The sequence below is a fragment of the Papaver somniferum genome, unplaced genomic scaffold, assembly GCF_003573695.1.
Source record: "Papaver somniferum cultivar HN1 unplaced genomic scaffold, ASM357369v1 unplaced-scaffold_47, whole genome shotgun sequence".
NCBI lineage: Eukaryota > Viridiplantae > Streptophyta > Magnoliopsida > Ranunculales > Papaveraceae > Papaver > Papaver somniferum.
The window spans coordinates 1,196,330-1,215,779 of NW_020647304.1; the positions used below are offsets into that span (position 1 = coordinate 1,196,330).

Sequence of the window (19,450 nt, forward strand, 5' to 3'; positions counted from 1 at the left end):
TTACCAAATGTTATAATTTTCAAACCACTGATTTCTGCGGTAAAAATACGAGTTAAGGGTTCAACATTTCCGGGCAACCGAAGAATAAGAAACAACATATAAATCGAGGCATGCTGTACTAACCTTGCAGTATCAAGATAAATTTTCATTCGCAGGTGCCACGTGAGAGTCGATCCATGAGAAGGTCCTGCAATGTCAATCAAAATAGTGTCAACCTTTACAAGTTTCAGTAACGTCTGACATAAAACGTTCAAAAAGTAATAGTTATGCCGTGCAATTGAGTTTCTATAGATACATTATGCATCAATTGGTAAAATATGAACTTCGTCTCTCCATAAATACAATAACCCAGTAGGGAAATTATAGTCGAATCTCAAATACTACTCAACGAATATACTTCATTCAGTAATTCGAATTCAGTCTAACATCAGAATGACCAAAAAATGAAAAAGAAAACTTTGCAATGATCTCTATAAATGAAGTTGAGTAAACCTTAAATTCAGTTTCTGCATCTTGTCTTTCACAATTCAATCTCTTGAAAGATGCAATGAGATTGTCATCATCAATATGATCTCTATAAACACATCCAAACCCAACCTTACCCAAAATATTAGTCTCATTAAACTTGTCAGTAAGAGAGCAATACTACTTTTCAGAAAACGAGACAAATATATTTTCAACTTTAACACACGGAAATGGAATGTGTAATTGGCAGTTACACATCCAACTAGCATGTGTAGCTAGGGTTACACATCCAACTAGCTTGTGTAACTGGCATGTGTAATTTTTGGTTGCAAAGTTTGTTCATTTTAGCATGTGTAATTAGAAGTTACTTATGCATATGTCTAGTGTAATTCAGAGTTACACATGCATCCTACTTGTGTAATTAGAAGTTACACAAGCATATAACATGTGTAACTAGAAGTTACACATATAAATAACTTGTGTATATCACATGTTCTACTACGAAACATCTAAATTGAATACGAGCTATAAATGTTTCCTAATTACTACGGGAAGCATACAAGCTAATTAAATACAGCGGACTTCATTAAAACACTAAATGTAAACATCAAACCCATCAAAAAGTTAAGGTACCTGGGCAGTGTAGTAACTCCCACACAGAACATGAGGATCCTTTGGAGAAACAAAAAGAACAGCCTTGAACTCAACATCACCTTCAGCTGTGAAATGACTCCAAGACATAAGCTTGTCCTCACTACAAATCCTATGAAGAAGACCATAATTCACATTTGAATCAGCAATTTATAATTTATAGTGAACGAACAGTTCAAACTAGCAATTCATAGCAAACTGGCGCACTTCAATATGGCAAGTTCAATAGAAGAAAGAAACTCAACAAAAATTCAAACGGCATCCATACGATGAAACATAGACTTTATATCCTATCCAATCAGCATGTGTACCTAGAAGTTACACATATAATTAGCTTGTGTAACTAGTAGATACACATCTATTTATTAGCATGTGTAACTAGTACCTGCACATCCATTTAGCATGTGTATCTATAAGTTACAATACATGAAGTCATTTATTTTATCACTCAACTGACTGCCTGATTTTGTATAGATAATGACTTGCTTGCAAGAGAAAGTTGAATACCTGTTCCAATACCTATTCCACCAGAACACCACCACTGGTTTCAAATCCTCATACAAACATGTTCCTATACCACCACCTCTACCACCAAAACGTGTCGAATCTGGAAAAAAAACAACAAAAATATGCACTATTTCATGGGACTGTGTACCTAGCGATGTGTATCTATAAGTTACACATCTAATTATCATGTGTAACTGGTAGTTACACATCTATTTAGCTTGTGTACCTAGAAGTTACACATCTAATTAGCATGTGTAACTAATAGTTACACATCCAATAAAGGTCAGATAACTTACAGCAAATCAGTAGCCAACCTGATTAAACTCCGTAAAGTCCTCAGCTTCCGGAGCTAAACGGCCATGGGTTTCATATACCTGGAACCACAAGATTTAAAAATGCATCTTACTAGCAAAAAATTCTGTCAAAGCATCATACTAACAAGGTTCAAAGACACGTTATCTGATATTATAAGAACAATAGTTGATCCTAGATTCCCAGCACAATAAATCATACATGTCAGAGCTAAAAAAAAAGTTTTAAATACACCATTAATTATGTTATACCGAATCAGGACCTGAAGAAAGACGCATACAAGTTTCACAAGTTTGTTCTGCATATAGTTGTCTTGCAAAGTAATAAGACAAAAAGGTACCATAATATCAGATTAAAATGAAGTATCTGCTCTTCTTGTTAAATGAAATCTATTGAAATGCAATCACACTACGAAAAAGTTGTTTTTATGGTCGGATCACAATAACAATGCAACTTAAAAAGGAAAAAAATGCACAACTGGCAAATAAACTGCTTTACTATTTGCAGGAACTAAGTGAATAAATTATAATTAAGAGATCAATTGCAATAAGAACTTAAATAGATGTGTAATACGACTTGTGTAACCGAAAGTTACACATGCATAAGGCACGTGTAATCGGAAGTTACACATCCAATCAGATAGTGTAACTAGCAGTTACACATTCAGTTAGTATATCCTCGGACATGAACAAAAACGTGCCTATGCAGAGGCACAAACTGATACACAAGCAAACCAATACCCGCACTTACAGTCTCTGCGGCCATTATCAATCACAGCTAGACCTTCCTGCAAATTTTCAACAGATTGATTGGTTTGAAATGAAAACCAAGGAGAAATCATGTCAACTAAAACGGAAAATCAAATGAAAACTAAAACGGAAAACTTACTTCGAGTAAAGTTTCCAAATTAAAGCATCTGTAGCACGGAAGGATGACCAGGAAAAACGCCTCTCTACTTCTTCAACGATCACATAACCTTGAGCCTAAGATTACCGAATACATTTTAGTACTATTTTTCTCAACCATAAAACGTACAATACCGATTTTATAGCCACTCAAATATATATATCTTATCCAGAACAAAATTCATACAATACTAATATATTAAATATAGGCAAACCATTGTATAGTCAAGTACATTATATCCCAAAACAAAACAAAAGAGGGAGAAAGACATTTCTATCAGAATCTCGATACACTGACTAATTTTCCAGTGAACTTGTTTGTAAACATTAAACTTTCACCAACCGAACAACGAAGTTTAAGGTTTCCCGACCGTATCATATCCCGATTATCCCTAGGAAGTTAACAATGCAACGCATTTTAGTTGACAAGTTATGCTGACAATAAAAAGGTAAAGTCATCTGAGAAAATAATATACAGTCATGTTCAAACAAGCGAATTGAGAAAGACCTTGTATGAGCAGCTAGAAAGGAATGATACAGATACAGTGACTGTAGTTCTCGTCACATTGGTGGACTTATAGTGTCTGTAATTCTCGTCTCAACCTTGATTTCCTTTCAGTACCAGATAAAAACCAACAAAATACCATTTGAAACCAATAAATAATCACCTGAAGAACCAGTATCAACTTTTGATTGTTCAAAATGCTCTAGCAAGATCATGTAAAGTATCTCCAACTTACAATGTACAGTACGACTCCAACATCCATACCAAACTTCTCAGCTTCATATCAAAACACCACCACTAACTCCAAATCCAAATTATCCTCAAAACCTGATCCACCACCACTGCCTCCGCATCCTCTTCCAAAACCTGCACCTCCACCATCAACACCACCACAAATTCTTTAATCAAACTGCATATTTGTAGGCCAAGATTCAAGATAAGCAAACTAAAATCGAACCAGAATGAAAAGAATGCAACCTTAATGGAAAGAATGCAACATTTTCAAGTAAAAAGTCGAACAAAGAGATTCTGACTATCGTCTGAGAAAAAATACACAACTCACTGGTTAACAATGTAACAGAATAATTTTACACATAAATTATTAGTAGTAACAATCATTACTATACGTAAGTAAAATCTATGTAAACAGAAGTTATACATTCAAACAGTATGTGTAAGTAAAAGTTACACATCTGATTAGCATGTGTAACTAGAAACTACACATTTATTTAGTCTATGTAACTTGAAGTTACACATCCACTTAACTTGTGTAACTAGAAGGTATGCAACAATATGGGTATTTCAGTAGAATTATGGTTACCAAGGGATCTTGTTTCCAGGCGTTTCCTCTTAGATTTACCGATGCCAGTGAACTTCTATGTGCAAATAACAGACAAGACAAGTTAAAGATCACCATCATTTCACCTATCAATTTGTTTACTTCATAGTCTTCTCGATCTTCTCGAAATGAAATTGAAGTTTTCAGTTTTTGAGATTTATGAAAATATTTTTTGAATTCCATATTGAGATCTATCACTTAATTATTTTGATCGAATTAAAATGATTGCAACAGAAGAAATTTACCTATTCAATAATTTCTGGTGATGAAGTCTTCTCGATCCTTCACTGCTGATGACTTTCTCGATCTTCTTTACCTCAGGAAGATGGACTTCAGGAATATTTGGGCGAGACCTGAAAAGAACAATAACAAATTCATAGGAAACAACTCCAGAAGAAAAGAATCCATTGGAAAACTTGCAAACGCTCAATCAATCGACTCACTTTTGGATGAAGGTAGATGCATTCGACCACAAGAACAGAACAACCAAAGTCAATATAGAACAGTGGCAGACCAAAGTGAGCAAGTGGTATTCCAATAATTCAAATAGAACCCATGTAACAGTAGCTCCACCAAGAACACTAGCTGAAATCTTCTTGTTCCTCCATAAGAAAACATCAGCAGCTGCAGCAGCAGAAAATTCACAACACATTAATCATAACGAAAAATCTAAGCATTCACAAATCAACCAATCAATTGTACTAAAACAATTTTGGGCCAGATCGTAACAAAATAATTTCTCAACTTTCAAATTCAAAAAGACATGTAGGTGGACTGTAAAGTAAACAAATTGATATGTGAAGTAATGGTGATCTTTAACTTGTCTTATCAATTATTTGCAGAGGGAAGTTCACTGGCATCGGAAATGTGTTTGTTGGATAAGCTACATGTTATGTTTCGTTAGCTATTGCGGTAATTCTATTCTCTTATGATGATTGAAAAGGAATACACAGATGCATGTCTTGAAGTTTACCTTCAACAAACTTGACTGTTTCAAATTTCAGTAACAATTTTGCTCAAACTAATAAGCTACATGTTCTGTGATTCTCATTACCTTAAGTCAATCTATACTTATGTACCTTCGCAAAATATAATTTAATTCAATATAATCTTATAATGCTTTTCCATGAATGCAAGTTTCTGATTTTCAATTGCTAAGACATGAAGCAAAGTATATCTTCAGTGTTTCTGTTTTCAATTACTAGGACAATATTGACCAAATGAATTTTCAGAAAAATAAGCCTCTTAATAACTATATACATTGTTTAGTGTATGTGTGGATTGTAGGGAGTGGTGGTGTTGATAATGATACCAAAAAAGTGGTTAAGCAGATGAGGATGGTGTTGTAGAGTGAGCTTCAGGTAAACATGACTTCATAAAATTTGATTGTGATTGCCACATTTCTAGGTATCTATATATGTTGGCATATGGATGTCTAACTGCTAGTTATCCGAAACCTGTAACTAGCAGGATGTGTAACTGCTAGTTACACATCCTGGGATATAAAGTTTATGTTATGTATATTGCAAGTTCTTATGAAAAGGTATATCATGCATATTAGAATGACTAGATAACATTGTTCAACAGTTGCTTTATGGCCAGCTTGTTCTCAGTAAAGGACCATCATTCAGTTTGGATGATGATCTAGCAGTATAAAGTTTATGTTATATATATTGCAATTTCTTATAAATACAGCTATAACAAGCTTGGTAATACCCAAATTCCACCTTCGTAAATCTAATCGGATCCACGAAATCAATCAGTTCAGCTACAAAGTGAGATACCGATCAATATAGCTTCAATTTTTACATGTTTAATATTTAATTGATTCATACATCCTAATCTAAGTATACAAAAACACAGAAATCACAGCCACTCAAACCTCGATAAGATCACAGACAAGCAAAACAAACTAAACATCTAGGAATTGACATCGACTTTACATACAAACCCCAATCAAGTGCATCGATCATGAAATGAACAGTAAAACAAATCATTATCCACCTCCAATAACATGCAACTAAGTCCACTAAAACCAGATCATAAATTATTTCAAATCCAAACAAAATCAAACCAAATCTAGAACTCCAAGCTCAAAATTCAACCTCAAAACACCTAGATCAACCACCAAACTAGCAAACAAATCTACAAAAAATCACAAAAAATCAGTAGTGAGATTCTTACGCTTTCGACCACCAAAGACATGATTAACATGTTTCTTCCTTCCCAAGAGGCGATTAATAGCAGAATGAACACCTTTTGCTGATGAAGATTTAGGTACTGAATGATGTTTAACTTCCCTTTCATTATCAGAATCAGATGAAGACGATGATGATGAATCATGTGAATGAATCTTTTCTGATATCTTCTCCATCAACGATGAATGATTTTTACGAAATCTCCATTGAATCAAATCAATTCGCAAGGTGGAAAATGAATCTCAGAAAACCCTAGAAATGGTTTCTCCACAGAACAGAGAGAGGCAAGAGAGAGAAAGAAAATTCAGAAATGAAAATATCTACTGATTTTATTCTTGTTTAAATAGAAAAGGGTAAAGATGTCATAGCGAAAAAACATTTTCATTATGAAGCCCTAAAAATGAAAGTATTGGGCCTGGAAATATCAAAATATGAAAGTATGGAGTTGATAGTGGAGGATCCATTTTGTGGGGCTTCTAAATATTGAACCCATATAGTAGTGTGGTTCTAGTATTTTTCACTTTATAGAACTAAAAAAGTAAATAAAATTCAATAATAAAAATAATTATATAAAAATATCATGACTCATGGCACAATCTGGTTAGGGTAATCTAGTCTTTTTATTATATTTAGATAATCGATCTCTAATAGGTGGGACAACAAATCGATGGCCACCAGTTCAACCCCACAGGCCCGTATTAAGCTAGGTAAAATTAATCAGATTGCCTTCTCCGGATATTGTTCTTCCTCTCAGATCTCATACATATTACTCAAAATCATCACTTTCACAGACTCCTTTTCAATTTTTCTGAAATTTTAACTTCTTCTTCGCAGTTCATCTTGATTTGAACTGATTCATCTTCTCGGTTTCCTTTTAGTCCTTTGCAGCTGCAGTGGATTTGGTTCTTGCAGGTACTCTCTTCTCTCTAATTTACACTTACATTTTTTGAATTTTATGTTGAAATCAAAGAATTAGAGCTAAAAAAATCATGGGTTTCAACCTGATTTCGGATTCAAGTGTTACTAAATGTATATTATAAGCTGATGTTATGTAATTGTTAAGTGTATGAAACGCGCAGACCTTTGATATTTTTCAAATTGGTTTGTTTGTATTGCAGTTAATGATGAATAATTTGCATAAAGATATCGTACTAAACATCCTTGTTAAATTACCCGTAAAGTCGATTGGGCGATGCAGGTGTGTGAGTAAGTATTGGTGTAGGTTATTGACGGATTCTAGATTTGTGAAAATGCATTTAAATCATGTTCTTGGGCTGAAAAAGCTTAGTTTGGTGATTAGTTCATATTCCAATTTTCACAAAGATATTTGCATGTTACGCTATGATCCGTTAGAATCTATGTCTAGTGAACTTGTTACATTGAAAGATCCACTTAAGTCTAAGAGGGTGACACATGAAATGGAAGTGTTGGGATATTGTCATGGTTTGGTCTGCGTAAGGCCAATGTTGATGAATCAAGTTTTCCTTTGGAATCCTTGTACAAGAGAGTATAAGAAATTACCCCTGCTGAAACACATTGAGTTGTCGAATGTTGTTAGTTATATAAAATATGGATTTGGTTATGATTGTAAGATGGAAGATTACAAGGTAGTGAGCTTTATGGGATACAAAGACGAACATGGTTGTGATGTGTGGATTTACACCTTAGGATCTAATTCATGGAGAAGAATGAACCACATCCCATATGATCTTTCTTGCAATAACTGCGTGTGTCAAGTGATTGTTAATGGATCTCATCCACTGACTTAAAGGAGCTATTCACTGGATTGCAAAAGTTGACTCTGTAGGAGCTCACGCCTCAAAAGTTGTGATCTCTTTTGATTTTGAATATGAGATATTTAAAGAAATACCACTGCCTATGTTGTTTGATGAAAAATTTAGACCGAAACTGCGGGTAATAGGAGGAAATCTTTGCTTTCTTGATTTAAAACCCGAGGTTGGTTTTGAGGTGTGGAAGTTGATGGACTATGGAGGGAAAACATCATGGAATAAAACTTTTATATATAGCAAACAACAACTTGTTAGTCCTATTGAGAGCTGTACTCCCTTGCAGGTTCTAAAGAATGGTGAGATTCTATCACTTGTACGCACTGATGTTACTTCTCATCTGGTTTTGCATGACCCGGACCGTGATATTAGTAGAATTCTTGAGATCAAGGAGTTACAGGCTTACTCTGTCAGTAGTTCTGTTTTCGTGGAGAGCCTAGTATCGCTGAACACTCAAAGTTATGTGGAGCAAGTAGAGAAAGACGACTCAGAGAATGTGGTTGGTCTTGTTAACAACAAATATTTGAAGGAGATGATGATTATATTTGCTATATTTTTGCTAGAATGGTTTCTTAATGATTTCTTGCCAAGAATGTTATAGAGCACTCTGACTTGAGCTTGGGAATGAGAATACTCGATCTCTTTTCTTTGAGATGCAATAACTTATTACTTTTACTGGCTCTTTCAGTTGTTTTGTTTGTTTGAGATATTTACTCTTCTGGTTGTGAGAGTCGTCTTAGTTGTTGTCAATCCATGAATATAGCTGTTGTTTATGGTCCATTTTATCTCATATGCTTGATTATCCAAAGTTAGGCTGTTTGTCTGATTATATACATGTTTGTTCTTACTCTTTAGGGTTTGTTCACTTAACTGATATAGTGTCAACTAAGCACATCATGGTCGAAGCTTGAGATCGAGTCAGGAACAGACCTACTTACCCATTTGGAAATAGTGTTGAGCAATATTCATTAACGGTCACAAATTTCTATCAGATTATCATGGTAGACTGCAATATAAGTCAATTACTAGTTCATTGGCCGGAATGTAGGTAGGGGATGGAAGTATGAAACTTTATTGTGTTTCATACGAACCCTGTGAAATGCCGAAGTTGGCATCTGTGCTTTGTGGATCAAAGTTTCAATCAGATATAAGACTGCACTTATATTTTGTTTTTTTGATGTGTTTAACCTTATAGTTTTGATCAAGTTTCGCTTTATGGAATGTTTGGCTAATCGTTCTAGTTGTCTACTATTGGCTTCGGGCCTTTGGCATTAGTTGATCCTAGGCGGGGATGGAGCGGTGATGGGTCAGTATTGCCAATTTCTGGAGGGGCAAATCGGAGACAGTGATCACATTATATACTACCGTGGGTATCTATACAGCAGTGAATTTAGTTAGGCAAGGCTGTTATTGATCTTTCATCCACCTCCTTTATTTGTCTGTATATGTTGTTTGATGTCACCATAATACTATGGTAGAAATTATACAATGTGCTGAGTTTAGCTAGTTAAGATCTCCCTCAAAATGTTTTCACTGTGTTGGGTAGGCATATTGTGCTATAGAGTTCCATATTTCTATAGAGTTCATCAAATGAATTTATGAGGTTAGAGTGCACTGAAAATATTGAATTTGCTTTTGCAGTGTTGGAGTTAAATGTGTTGTGCGTCCTGCTTCATTGTTCACATTTAACTGCAAGGTTCAGTTGAGTAGATTTTCAGCATCTCAGGTTAACATAATCTGAGAATTCCCTGCCATATTTTTTTTCTGGGCAATGTATTTGGATCTAGTTCGCCTGTATTTGCAAACACACTAATTATGTATAACAGCTCATCTTAAGCTTGCTTCCTACCAAGTTTCAACCTTGAACCTGTCCTATTGTCAGCATGTACAGCTTCCAGTGCCTCAATTTTGTTTTTGCTTTGCTTTGCTTTGGGACTTGGAAATCTCAGGTATGGCCTGACTCCTGAGCAATCGTCTACTAATGGGATTACAAACCCTTTCAACTTATCATTCAACTCATGGTGATATGAACTGGATGATGCTGTTTTAAATAATAAAAAGAGTCAGAGTGACACATATTACTGATAGTCAGGATTTTGCGTTGCATGTGCAAGAGTGAAAATGATTTTGGTAACTAGAATTTCTGTACAATTAAAGCTACTATCCTCATTGCCTTTAAAACGCTAACTTGTAGCTCTTTAGAGCCCTCTTTAGGCTGGAAAATGGCCCAATTTGAGATATTTATTCCACAAATCATTTTTTCTGCCACCATGGGAACAAGTTAAACCATCTGCGCTTCTGAAAGTCAGAGCAGAATAGTCAAGTTTAATTTTTACTCTACATGCATGCATCTGTCTATTGATTGAAATACTAGTCCTTTATGAATTGCGAAAAGCAACAAACACCAAATTAGAAGACTAAGAGAAGTTTGTCAATGATGATACCTTAGCATCGGCAGTTTTAATGTTGTTCTGACCTTCAGGTCGAGACTCTTCCTCACGATTCGAACTTGTAGAAGAAGACACGGTTGGTAAACTAGGATCTCGCTGACTCGGAATGTGAGGATCAGGCTCTTCCAGAAAATCTCTGTCCAGAAAAATAATGTTGGCTCTGACATCAATGTTTTCCTCGACTAATGGAATTAGCTCCCATTGTTTTTCAGAGTTGATTGGCAACAATTTGCCAGTGCTATCATACTGCAGTGTAAATCAGACAAACTTCAAGCACTAGTATTCCAAGTTGTGGAAATTTAACTACTACTGCAACCATGCTTAATATCTACAATACTTACTAGGTGCAAGTATATATCAGATCGACTTTTTACTCAAGAACAGAAGCAACACATGTCACATGATCACTAAGACAAAACTAATCAAGCTAATGACGAACCTATAAAATCCATTAAGAACAACTAAAAATACCGTTACCCTGGAGTTGTCACTTCCTTCTTTCTGTCCAAACATTTTCGATGACATATCAACCACTTCCTCTAATCCACTTCTTTCTTCAACTGGAACTGCTTTTCCTTTACCTCCCCGGTTACTTATTTCTGGTGATGTGGGAGGTTCTGTAATCTGACTTAAAACCACAGGAGAACAACGTTAAGTTTCCATCTCAACGGATAGGCTTTATGAGAGATATAATATGGGTCTAAGAGTGTGTTTGTTTTTTGATGACTCTACATTTGAATCTGACTCGGCCCCTAGCTCGGCTCGAGTCAGTTATCAGAGCATTTGTTTTTTATTTTGAGTTAGATCTAACTCGCGGTCTGATTCAGACATAACCCCTGATTCGAACCATTTGATTGAGGGAATAAAATACCACTGACTCATGGGATCAAGCCACTAACTCACATATTTTTGAGTCAGATGAGTCAGATCTGACTCAAGCAACAAACATATTGAGAAACATTCAGACGAGTCAGATGATATCAGTCAGATCTAGACGAGTCGCGAGAAAACAAAAAAGGTGTAAGTATAATGTTATCAACAGCTGCAGCAGAGATGTCAGTTAAATTAGTGTTTATTACCACCATTTGCCAAACGAAAACTCAGTTAATTAACCACACATACCAAGAGTATGTTATAATGAATTAATCTTACCTCTAATCCTTCCATACCAGTTGGGCTGAGGAGCCTTAATGTCTGCTTCTGTCTTCCTGGGTCCTTACGCGCTTGAAACCACAGGTATACATCTGTAACTTCGACCTTCCCATAATTAATGAGCTGACTAGTTATCTGTTCGATTTCTTGCACGGTGGGGGAACGCACTCCGCTGATTCCACCGTTATAAAGCATTTCTAGGATTCTTGTTTGCTCTTCTGAAGGACTCCACTGGGTGCCATCAAACTGAGATTCCACCAAGATGACCAAGAATTATGAGTAACACTAATATGTAACAACTTTCCACCAAGATGACCAAGAATTATGAGTAACACTAATATGTAACAACTGATTGGGCGTAAACATGAGTTTCCCCCTGGATGACAACCTAGATCTAATAAAATTCAAAGACGAGACGAAAGAACGTTATGATAATATAACAAATATTAGTACCTCTAGCTCATCGGTCGCTTGAGAAAGATTATGTAACATTTGCATCTGTTCAAACGCGTCAACGCTGGAGGGATCGAACTCAGCTGCCGAATCGAGCATCTGTCGTATCCAATTTGGCATTTCGTAAGACGACGAGGAAGGGAGTTCGCTCTGGTTTCCGTCGATCCCCAACTCATATTTCACCACTTCATCTGATTCTGACATATCAGACGTTTCCGGCTGCTCCTGACACAAATAAACATCAGCTTTTGGCAGTAAACGGAACTGACGATCAATTTTTTTTTTGTTTTGATCGGTCGTTAAGATCCTAATTTAAATAAAGCCGATTGACAAAACTCACGTTCTCATTACTGGAATTTTCCTCAGTTTGATTATCATCGTTCGACACTGAGATAAATAACAAAACATTAATTATCAGAAATAATTACTACTAGAGTATGAAATTTTCATTACCATACATAGATCGAGAACGAGAAATCATACCGTCAGGGTCATCAACAGTAACTAGACGGAACATTAGGAATTCCCAGCCCGGAAGACCCAATTGGATTATACTGAACCAAACCAATCCAATTAATTTCCCCTAATTTGTGAAGGGAATCATTTATCATATGTACAAAAAAAAAAGGATCTTGGCTGTCCAGTTTTTGAGTACTGTATAACTCTTTTCTCCCTTTCCAAAAGTCTAAAGTGTGCAACAAGTCCATTGAAATTAAATACACTATGAAAATGGCCTAACAAGTCCATTACGCGTAGAGGGGGTCCAAAAGTAGGTAGCCATAAATTTGTTGACAGCTTTCTACCAAAATGACTGCATTGATGTCACTTCATACAGGGAGTATTGGAATTAATGCAGCTAACTGGAATTCTATTTCACTAAGTTTACGCATTACCATGAACAGTCCTAGCTCCGATTTGATGTTAAAAACAGTTAGATCGAACGCGCTAATAATTCCTCAATTCTTGCGGTAAAGAAGTGGAGAATTACTAGAGTAAGAATTTTCCAACTATCAATTTCCTCTAGAAATGATAAGGTCGGTTCTCTAGGACTCCTATTTAGAAATTCTTGTTTGCATTCATTTTAATATTTTGACGCATAAAAAAATATATTAAACTTAGGACGAAATTACACGGTGAAGGTAATATTAGAAGATATGGAGCATATATGCAGTTATGATAGAAGATGGGACATATATGTGTTGTTATTTTGCTTTCCTTTTGTACGTATATCCTGTATTCATTAGTTTGTATTCGTATATATTTTGCTTTCCTTTTGTACGTATATCCTGTATTCATTAGTTTGTATTCGTAGTTATCTTCTTTCTTTTTTTAGCTCTTGAATCTTGTATAAGATGATGTTGTAACTCTTTTGTCAATCAATAAGTGAGAAAACCTTTTTCCTCAATATATTGTTGTCATGACTAACTTTGTCATGGCATCAGAGCCAGACAACATCTAAACCATTTCCGCTGCAACACATAAAGTTTATTATTCTGTTTCTGGAATCTTAAAGCATTAGAAATCAAGTTATTATTAGTCACATCAGTTAATCATATATCGAGAAGACTCACCTATTACTGTCAAGTTTGATGAAACCAATTACAATCACTGGTCATATCTCATGAGTAGCTTTCTCAAGGGAAAGTATGTGGAAGTATATTGATGGCACAGAAAAGGCTCCTACTGCAAGCAGTTCCGGCGTCAAAGACAAGGACGTAAAAGATTCATCAGCACAAGATCCCAAAGAAATATAGGAGGTCAACAATCATAGGATTTTGACATGGATCGGGAAGTAGCCAAAGAAGCATGGGACTTCCTCTCTAAAAGGTATACTCAAATAAACTTTGCACAAAGATACAAACTTGAGCAGGATATTCGTTCTTTGAAACAACAGTCTGACCAGACCATATCTGATTTTCATTCTGAGATGTCAATCGTATGGAATCAACTAGAACTCATGGAACCAAAGTGGACTATTGATATAGAAATATGGAAAAAATATAGAGAGGAGTCTAGATTTGTCCGGCTATTAATGGAATTGAGAGATGAGTTTGAAACTGTCAGAGCATCAATTCTTCCTCGATCTCCTCTTCCAACGGTAAAAACTGCACTTTCTGAAATTATCACTGAAGACACGCGTAAGAGAGTCAAACTGGATATTCCAGCTGTCCTTGCAGTACCAGCACAACCGAGTTACAACTCTCAGTTCAACAGTCAAATAAGTTCTCGTGATTTATGTCAAGTTCAATGTCATAACTGTAAGAACTTTGGTCGTCTTGCAAGGACCTGCACCTTTTCACTAAGTACATCATCTGCAAGTGCCTCTCAGGTCTCAATATCTCAAACTGCACCTCCTGGCACACCTCAATGTAACTACTGCAAAGCCTTTGGATATGTAGTTGGAAATCGCACATCTCCATTATCTAGAAACATGAGAGAAAGAAGAAGATTAAATGGTCATGTTCCTGCACATTTATCTGCAGCTCCCGCTAATTTGTCTTATAGTTTAGAGAAACCACAAGATGCATGCAGTTGAACAATCTATATCACCCAATCTAGCTGAAATCCAGGAGATGATCAAACAAGCTCTGTCTATTGGTAATAACTCCACAGCTGCTTCTCCTTTCCCAGTTCCAACAGGTATATATTCAACTGAATGATTTCTTGACTCAGGTGCTTCAAATCATGTGACCTTTCACTCAACGTTGTTTGACAGAAAGCATCTTATTGTTACACCTAAAATTCATACTGCAGATTGTACAGAAATAAGTGCTAGTCATATTGGCCAGATTAAACTTTCAGACAAAGTACATATACAAGATGTACTCCTTCTGCCTCAGATTAAAATGAATCTCATCTCTACTGGCCAATTATGTAACCAAGGTTTTAACATTCACTTTACTTCTTCTCGTTGTTTTATACAGGATCCTATGACAAAGAAGCTTGTTGGGATAGGCCGTAGAGTTGGTCGGTTATATCTTTTGGAGTCTCTAGTTATTCCTCATCAATCCAAGAACAAACTTGTTGCTACTTCTGCTTCTACCTTACTGTTGATGGTAGTTTTTAGCTTAGGTTAAAATCGTAAAACTGTACAACTGACATGACGTCACTATGACCATTAGCACATTTACTGAATCAATCAGCATGCCTACGCAAGAATTACCAGGGTACCTTTTTTTTATGGGTCATGTTCCACGGCAGAACCCTTACCATCGACTGACATCATCTATTCCAAACCCTAATTTTCATGCTACCGCGCCAAGGCATGCCAACCATGCCAGCTGCACCACTGTGCCAATGGAAAACCATGCCAGCCACGTCTACCGCTCCAAGGCATGCAAACCATGATAGCCACACCATGCGCCAATGGCATGCCAACCGCACCTTGCCTTGGCCCCAACAATGCTAGCCGCACCATGCGCCAATGGCATGCCAAACCATTGGCCCCACCATGCGAAGGAAACCACACCTTGCCTTGGCCCCGCCATGCCAAGCCGTCCGTGCCAAACCCTTGTCCCCACTATGCCAAGCCGTCCACGCCATTTTGCCTTGGCCCCACCATGCCAAGCCAACCACACCTTTCCTTGGCCCCACCATGCCAAGCCAACCGAACCTTGCCTTGGCCCCACAATGCCAAGCCGTCCGTGCCAAACCCTTTGCCCCACTATGCCAAGCCGTCCACGTCATTTTCCTTGGCCCCACCATGTCGGCCTTCCCTATGCGACTACCAAAACGAAGGTGTGCGACGATCAACGGTCACCCTTCAATCCTAGATGCAAATCCTAGCCGTCCAAGGTCGCCAAACAACGCATGGTAATCTTTGGCCCAAAACCCTAGTTTTGGCCACGCCAAGGCATGCCATATGTGCCAATGTCATGCCAACCACCTTGTCGCGCCATACCATGTCGGCCTTCCCTATGCGGCTACCAAAACGAAGGCGTGTCACGATCAACGGCCACCCTTTAATCCTAGATGCAAATCTTAGCCGTCCAAGGTCGCCAAAAACGCATGGTAATCTTTGGCCCAAAACCCAAGTTTTGGCCACGCCAAACCGCGCCAAGGCATGCCATGCCACATGTGCCAATGGCATGCCAACCACCATGTCGCGCCATACCATGCCGTCCTTCCCTATGCGGCTACCAAAACGAAGGCGTGTGACAATCAACGTCCACCCTTCAATCCTAGATGCAAATCCTAGCTGTCCAAGGTCGCCAAACAACGCATGGTAACCTTTGCCCCAAAACCCTAGTTTTGGCCACGCCAAACCGCGCCAAGGCATGCCATGCCACATGTGCCAATTGCATGCCAACCACCTTGTCGCGCCATACCATGCCGGCCTTCCCTATGCGGCTACCAAAACGAATGCGTGCAACAATCAACGACCACCCTTCCATCCTAGATGCGAATCCTAGCCATTCAAGGTTCCCAAACAACGCATGGTAACCTTTGGCCCCAAACCCTAGTTTTGGCCACGCCAAACCGCGTCAAGGCATGCCATGCCACATTTGCCAATGACATGCCAAGCACCTCGCTGCGCCACGCTATACCGGCCTTCCCTATGCGACTACCAAAATGAAGGCCTGCAACAATCAACGACCACTTTTTCATCTAAGGTGCAGATCTTAGCCGTCCAAGGTTACCAGATAACGCATGGAAACCTTTGGCCCTAGTTTGGTCGCACCTAAACAAATCCAAAACCCTAACTTTGGCCGCGCCTAAACTAGGCCATATTAAAGCCATACTGATCATATTTTCATGCCACTGGCTACCAAACGAAGAGTTGCAATAATCAACGGCTACCTTTCCTCTTAAGATGCAAAATCTCGATCGTCGAAGGTCACCATCGAGCCGACAAGTCTCCCAAGCTCAACTTTCCCGACAACAACAACATGTTACATGTTTTCCATGAAAACACTCGACACATCAATGCATGTCACAAACTGTGGGATGCTCACTGGGTATTGGTTTGGCGGTTTACAGCGTCCGGCGTACACTATGCCCGTTATAAGAAAGTTGCATAAGGATGAGGCGGTTAGTAAATACAGGTAATAATGGTGAAACACTTTCTTTTATGGAACATCAATTCCAGGCGTTACCGGTTACCACCTCCTCTCATTTACTCACCCGTTTTCCATTTCTTAATGACACCAGAGTACGCTTCACTTCGACTTGTATAAATAGGCATTACCTAGTTCCACCGAACAACAAGTTCAGATCAGGAGCATACAACACTCAGAAAACATTTGCTAGATTTCCATCTGTTAGCTTCCCACTTTCTAATACAAGTCGTAGAAAATAACTACTCTTCCAGAATCAACTATTCTGATCTCAACACTTTCTTCGCTTCCCTCCCCAAAAACAACCCTTCTCCTTCACTTTGTGACCGAAGCAAGTCTGGAACGACCATTTCTTGGTTTATGACGGATTTGTACAGATTGATCTCTCGAATCTAAAGTACTCCCTTGCAGCACATTGTTTAGGGTTTAAATTCATTTCTCACCCACAAACCCGAAATTACCAATTTCAGTAGAAACCGTTTTCACCCTCAAACAATTGGCGACCACAGTGAGAGATTGATCTTTCGGTTACAATGTCAATTTTCAATCCTCGATCTCATACTTCGACCCAGATGTCAGGACGGTAGAGGCAAACGATCCGCTCAGTGATCTACGACTCAGCTACCAGACGACCCGATATGATCCGTTCAGGGATCGACGACTCAGCTACCAGACGGCCCGATACAATCCGCTCAGGGATCGACGACTCAGTTACCAGATGACCCGATTACCAGTCATGACACCGCAAGGGGCGACTGGGGACTTCCCAGAGGTTAAAAGAAAACGATCCGCCCAGGAATCGACGACTCGATTATCAAGTGACTCAGGGATGACTGGGGACTTTCCACAATCGCGGTGCTTCCCACAAAACTCAGACTTGCACCTGACTCATTTTTCGTTAGGAGATCCAAAAAACCGAGTAAGTCTTGCCTAGACAAAATGCATGGTTTACTATTTCAAGTTTTCACGGGAATGATAAAACCGATAGCCATGTTATGTTTCATCCCATGTCATCTACCGACACGCAACGTTCACGGTTCCATATCTTCCCTGGGATGTTTGTGTCAGTTACAATCATAACCGAAAACGACATCATCCTAAAACAGTTCATCCCGAATAATAATAAAAAACCCTCATAGGTAACACTTGTCTATCAACCCAAAAATCCAGAAAATCAAACCATAAACCAGTCGCTTTGTTTGACTTACAAAAAAAAAAAAAGAGGAAAACCCTAATGCCCGGTTCTTCTTGGAATCAGTCACCTACCTGTACGTACCCACTTTGCATAATAATGATTACCCTTCACTATTCATGAGGTAGCCGACGCTAATACGCTGATATTCAAAAAGGAATTGTTTACGATGAATTATTTCTACAAGTTTATGAAAGACATCCCTACGGCTAGGGTTTACACACCAGTTCAGAAGAACAATATTTCTACAGATTTATGGAAGGCATACCTATGGCTAGATTTAAGGTTTGCACCAACACAAGAAAAACAAGAAAACAAATTGAAAGAGAAACGCTAGAGTACATACCTGGAATATGCTTTCCCACGTTATTGCTACCGCGCCACGCCAAGCCAGCGCCATGCCAAGTTAGCGCCTTGCCAAGCCAGCGTCCACGGTAAGCCAGCGCCCACGCCAAGCCAGCGCCCATTCCAAGCCGATCTAGCGCTAACAGCTTGCATCCATCCAGCGCTAACAACTTTCATCTTTCCAGCGCCAGCAGCTTGCATCTCTTCCATTACTGACAGCTTGCATCCTTCCAGCGCTAACAACTTGCATCTTCTCAGCGCCAGCAGCTTGCATCCTTCCAGCGTTACTCTTGAACGCTTAGTAGAAGGGAATCATCAATCCAATTTCATCGCACGTAGAGATCAGGAACAACTTCTCCAAAATCGAGGCAAGGACATCAGCAACCCCCCTGAGTTCACAAAAACTCTCTTCCCGTTCAGGAGATGCATGATTTCGGGGGACTTCGCCCACAAAATTGTGCAGTCTATGGTGGAACATTTATGAGAGATTTTACATTTTACCAAGGCGCAACGTCAAGACACACTAGTCCAGAAGAGGCTATAAATGACGAATGAAGTCTGTTATAAAACATGGTTTATCACGGTTTTCATCTGTTATTCGAACCGTTATTTATTTGGTGTGACTTTTTATAA

The 19,450-nt window shown here is 38.3% G+C and overlaps 1 protein-coding gene and 1 long non-coding RNA gene across 6 annotated transcripts; one reads left to right on the forward strand and one right to left on the reverse strand.

Moving 5' to 3' along the window:
* Nucleotides 1-7,042: 7,042 nt before the first annotated feature.
* LOC113342781 lies at nt 7,043-10,034 on the forward strand. Of its 2 annotated transcripts, XR_003356835.1 has the most exons (4): nt 7,043-7,293; nt 7,500-7,587; nt 9,444-9,534; nt 9,810-10,034. It is a non-coding gene; the product is annotated as an uncharacterized LOC113342781 (long non-coding RNA). The 2 variants fall into 2 exon arrangements; XR_003356834.1 differs by lacking the exon at nt 9,444-9,534 and having other exon boundaries at nt 7,050-7,293.
* On the reverse strand, nt 9,982-12,894 carry LOC113342780. 4 transcript variants are annotated; one of them, XM_026587210.1, is made up of 7 exons: nt 12,707-12,894; nt 12,564-12,610; nt 12,224-12,442; nt 11,771-12,016; nt 11,096-11,242; nt 10,613-10,864; nt 9,982-10,209 (listed from the first exon to the last, which is right to left on the reverse strand). In XM_026587210.1, the coding sequence occupies exons 1-7, from the start codon at nt 12,738-12,740 to the stop codon at nt 10,180-10,182; spliced, it is 975 nt and encodes a 324-aa protein (XP_026442995.1). In that variant the 5' UTR covers nt 12,741-12,894; the 3' UTR covers nt 9,982-10,179. The 4 variants fall into 4 exon arrangements, with proteins under 4 accessions (XP_026442995.1, XP_026442994.1, XP_026442993.1 ...); XM_026587209.1 differs by having other exon boundaries at nt 11,090-11,242; XM_026587208.1 differs by having other exon boundaries at nt 10,191-10,466.
* Nucleotides 12,895-19,450: the final 6,556 nt, after the last annotated feature.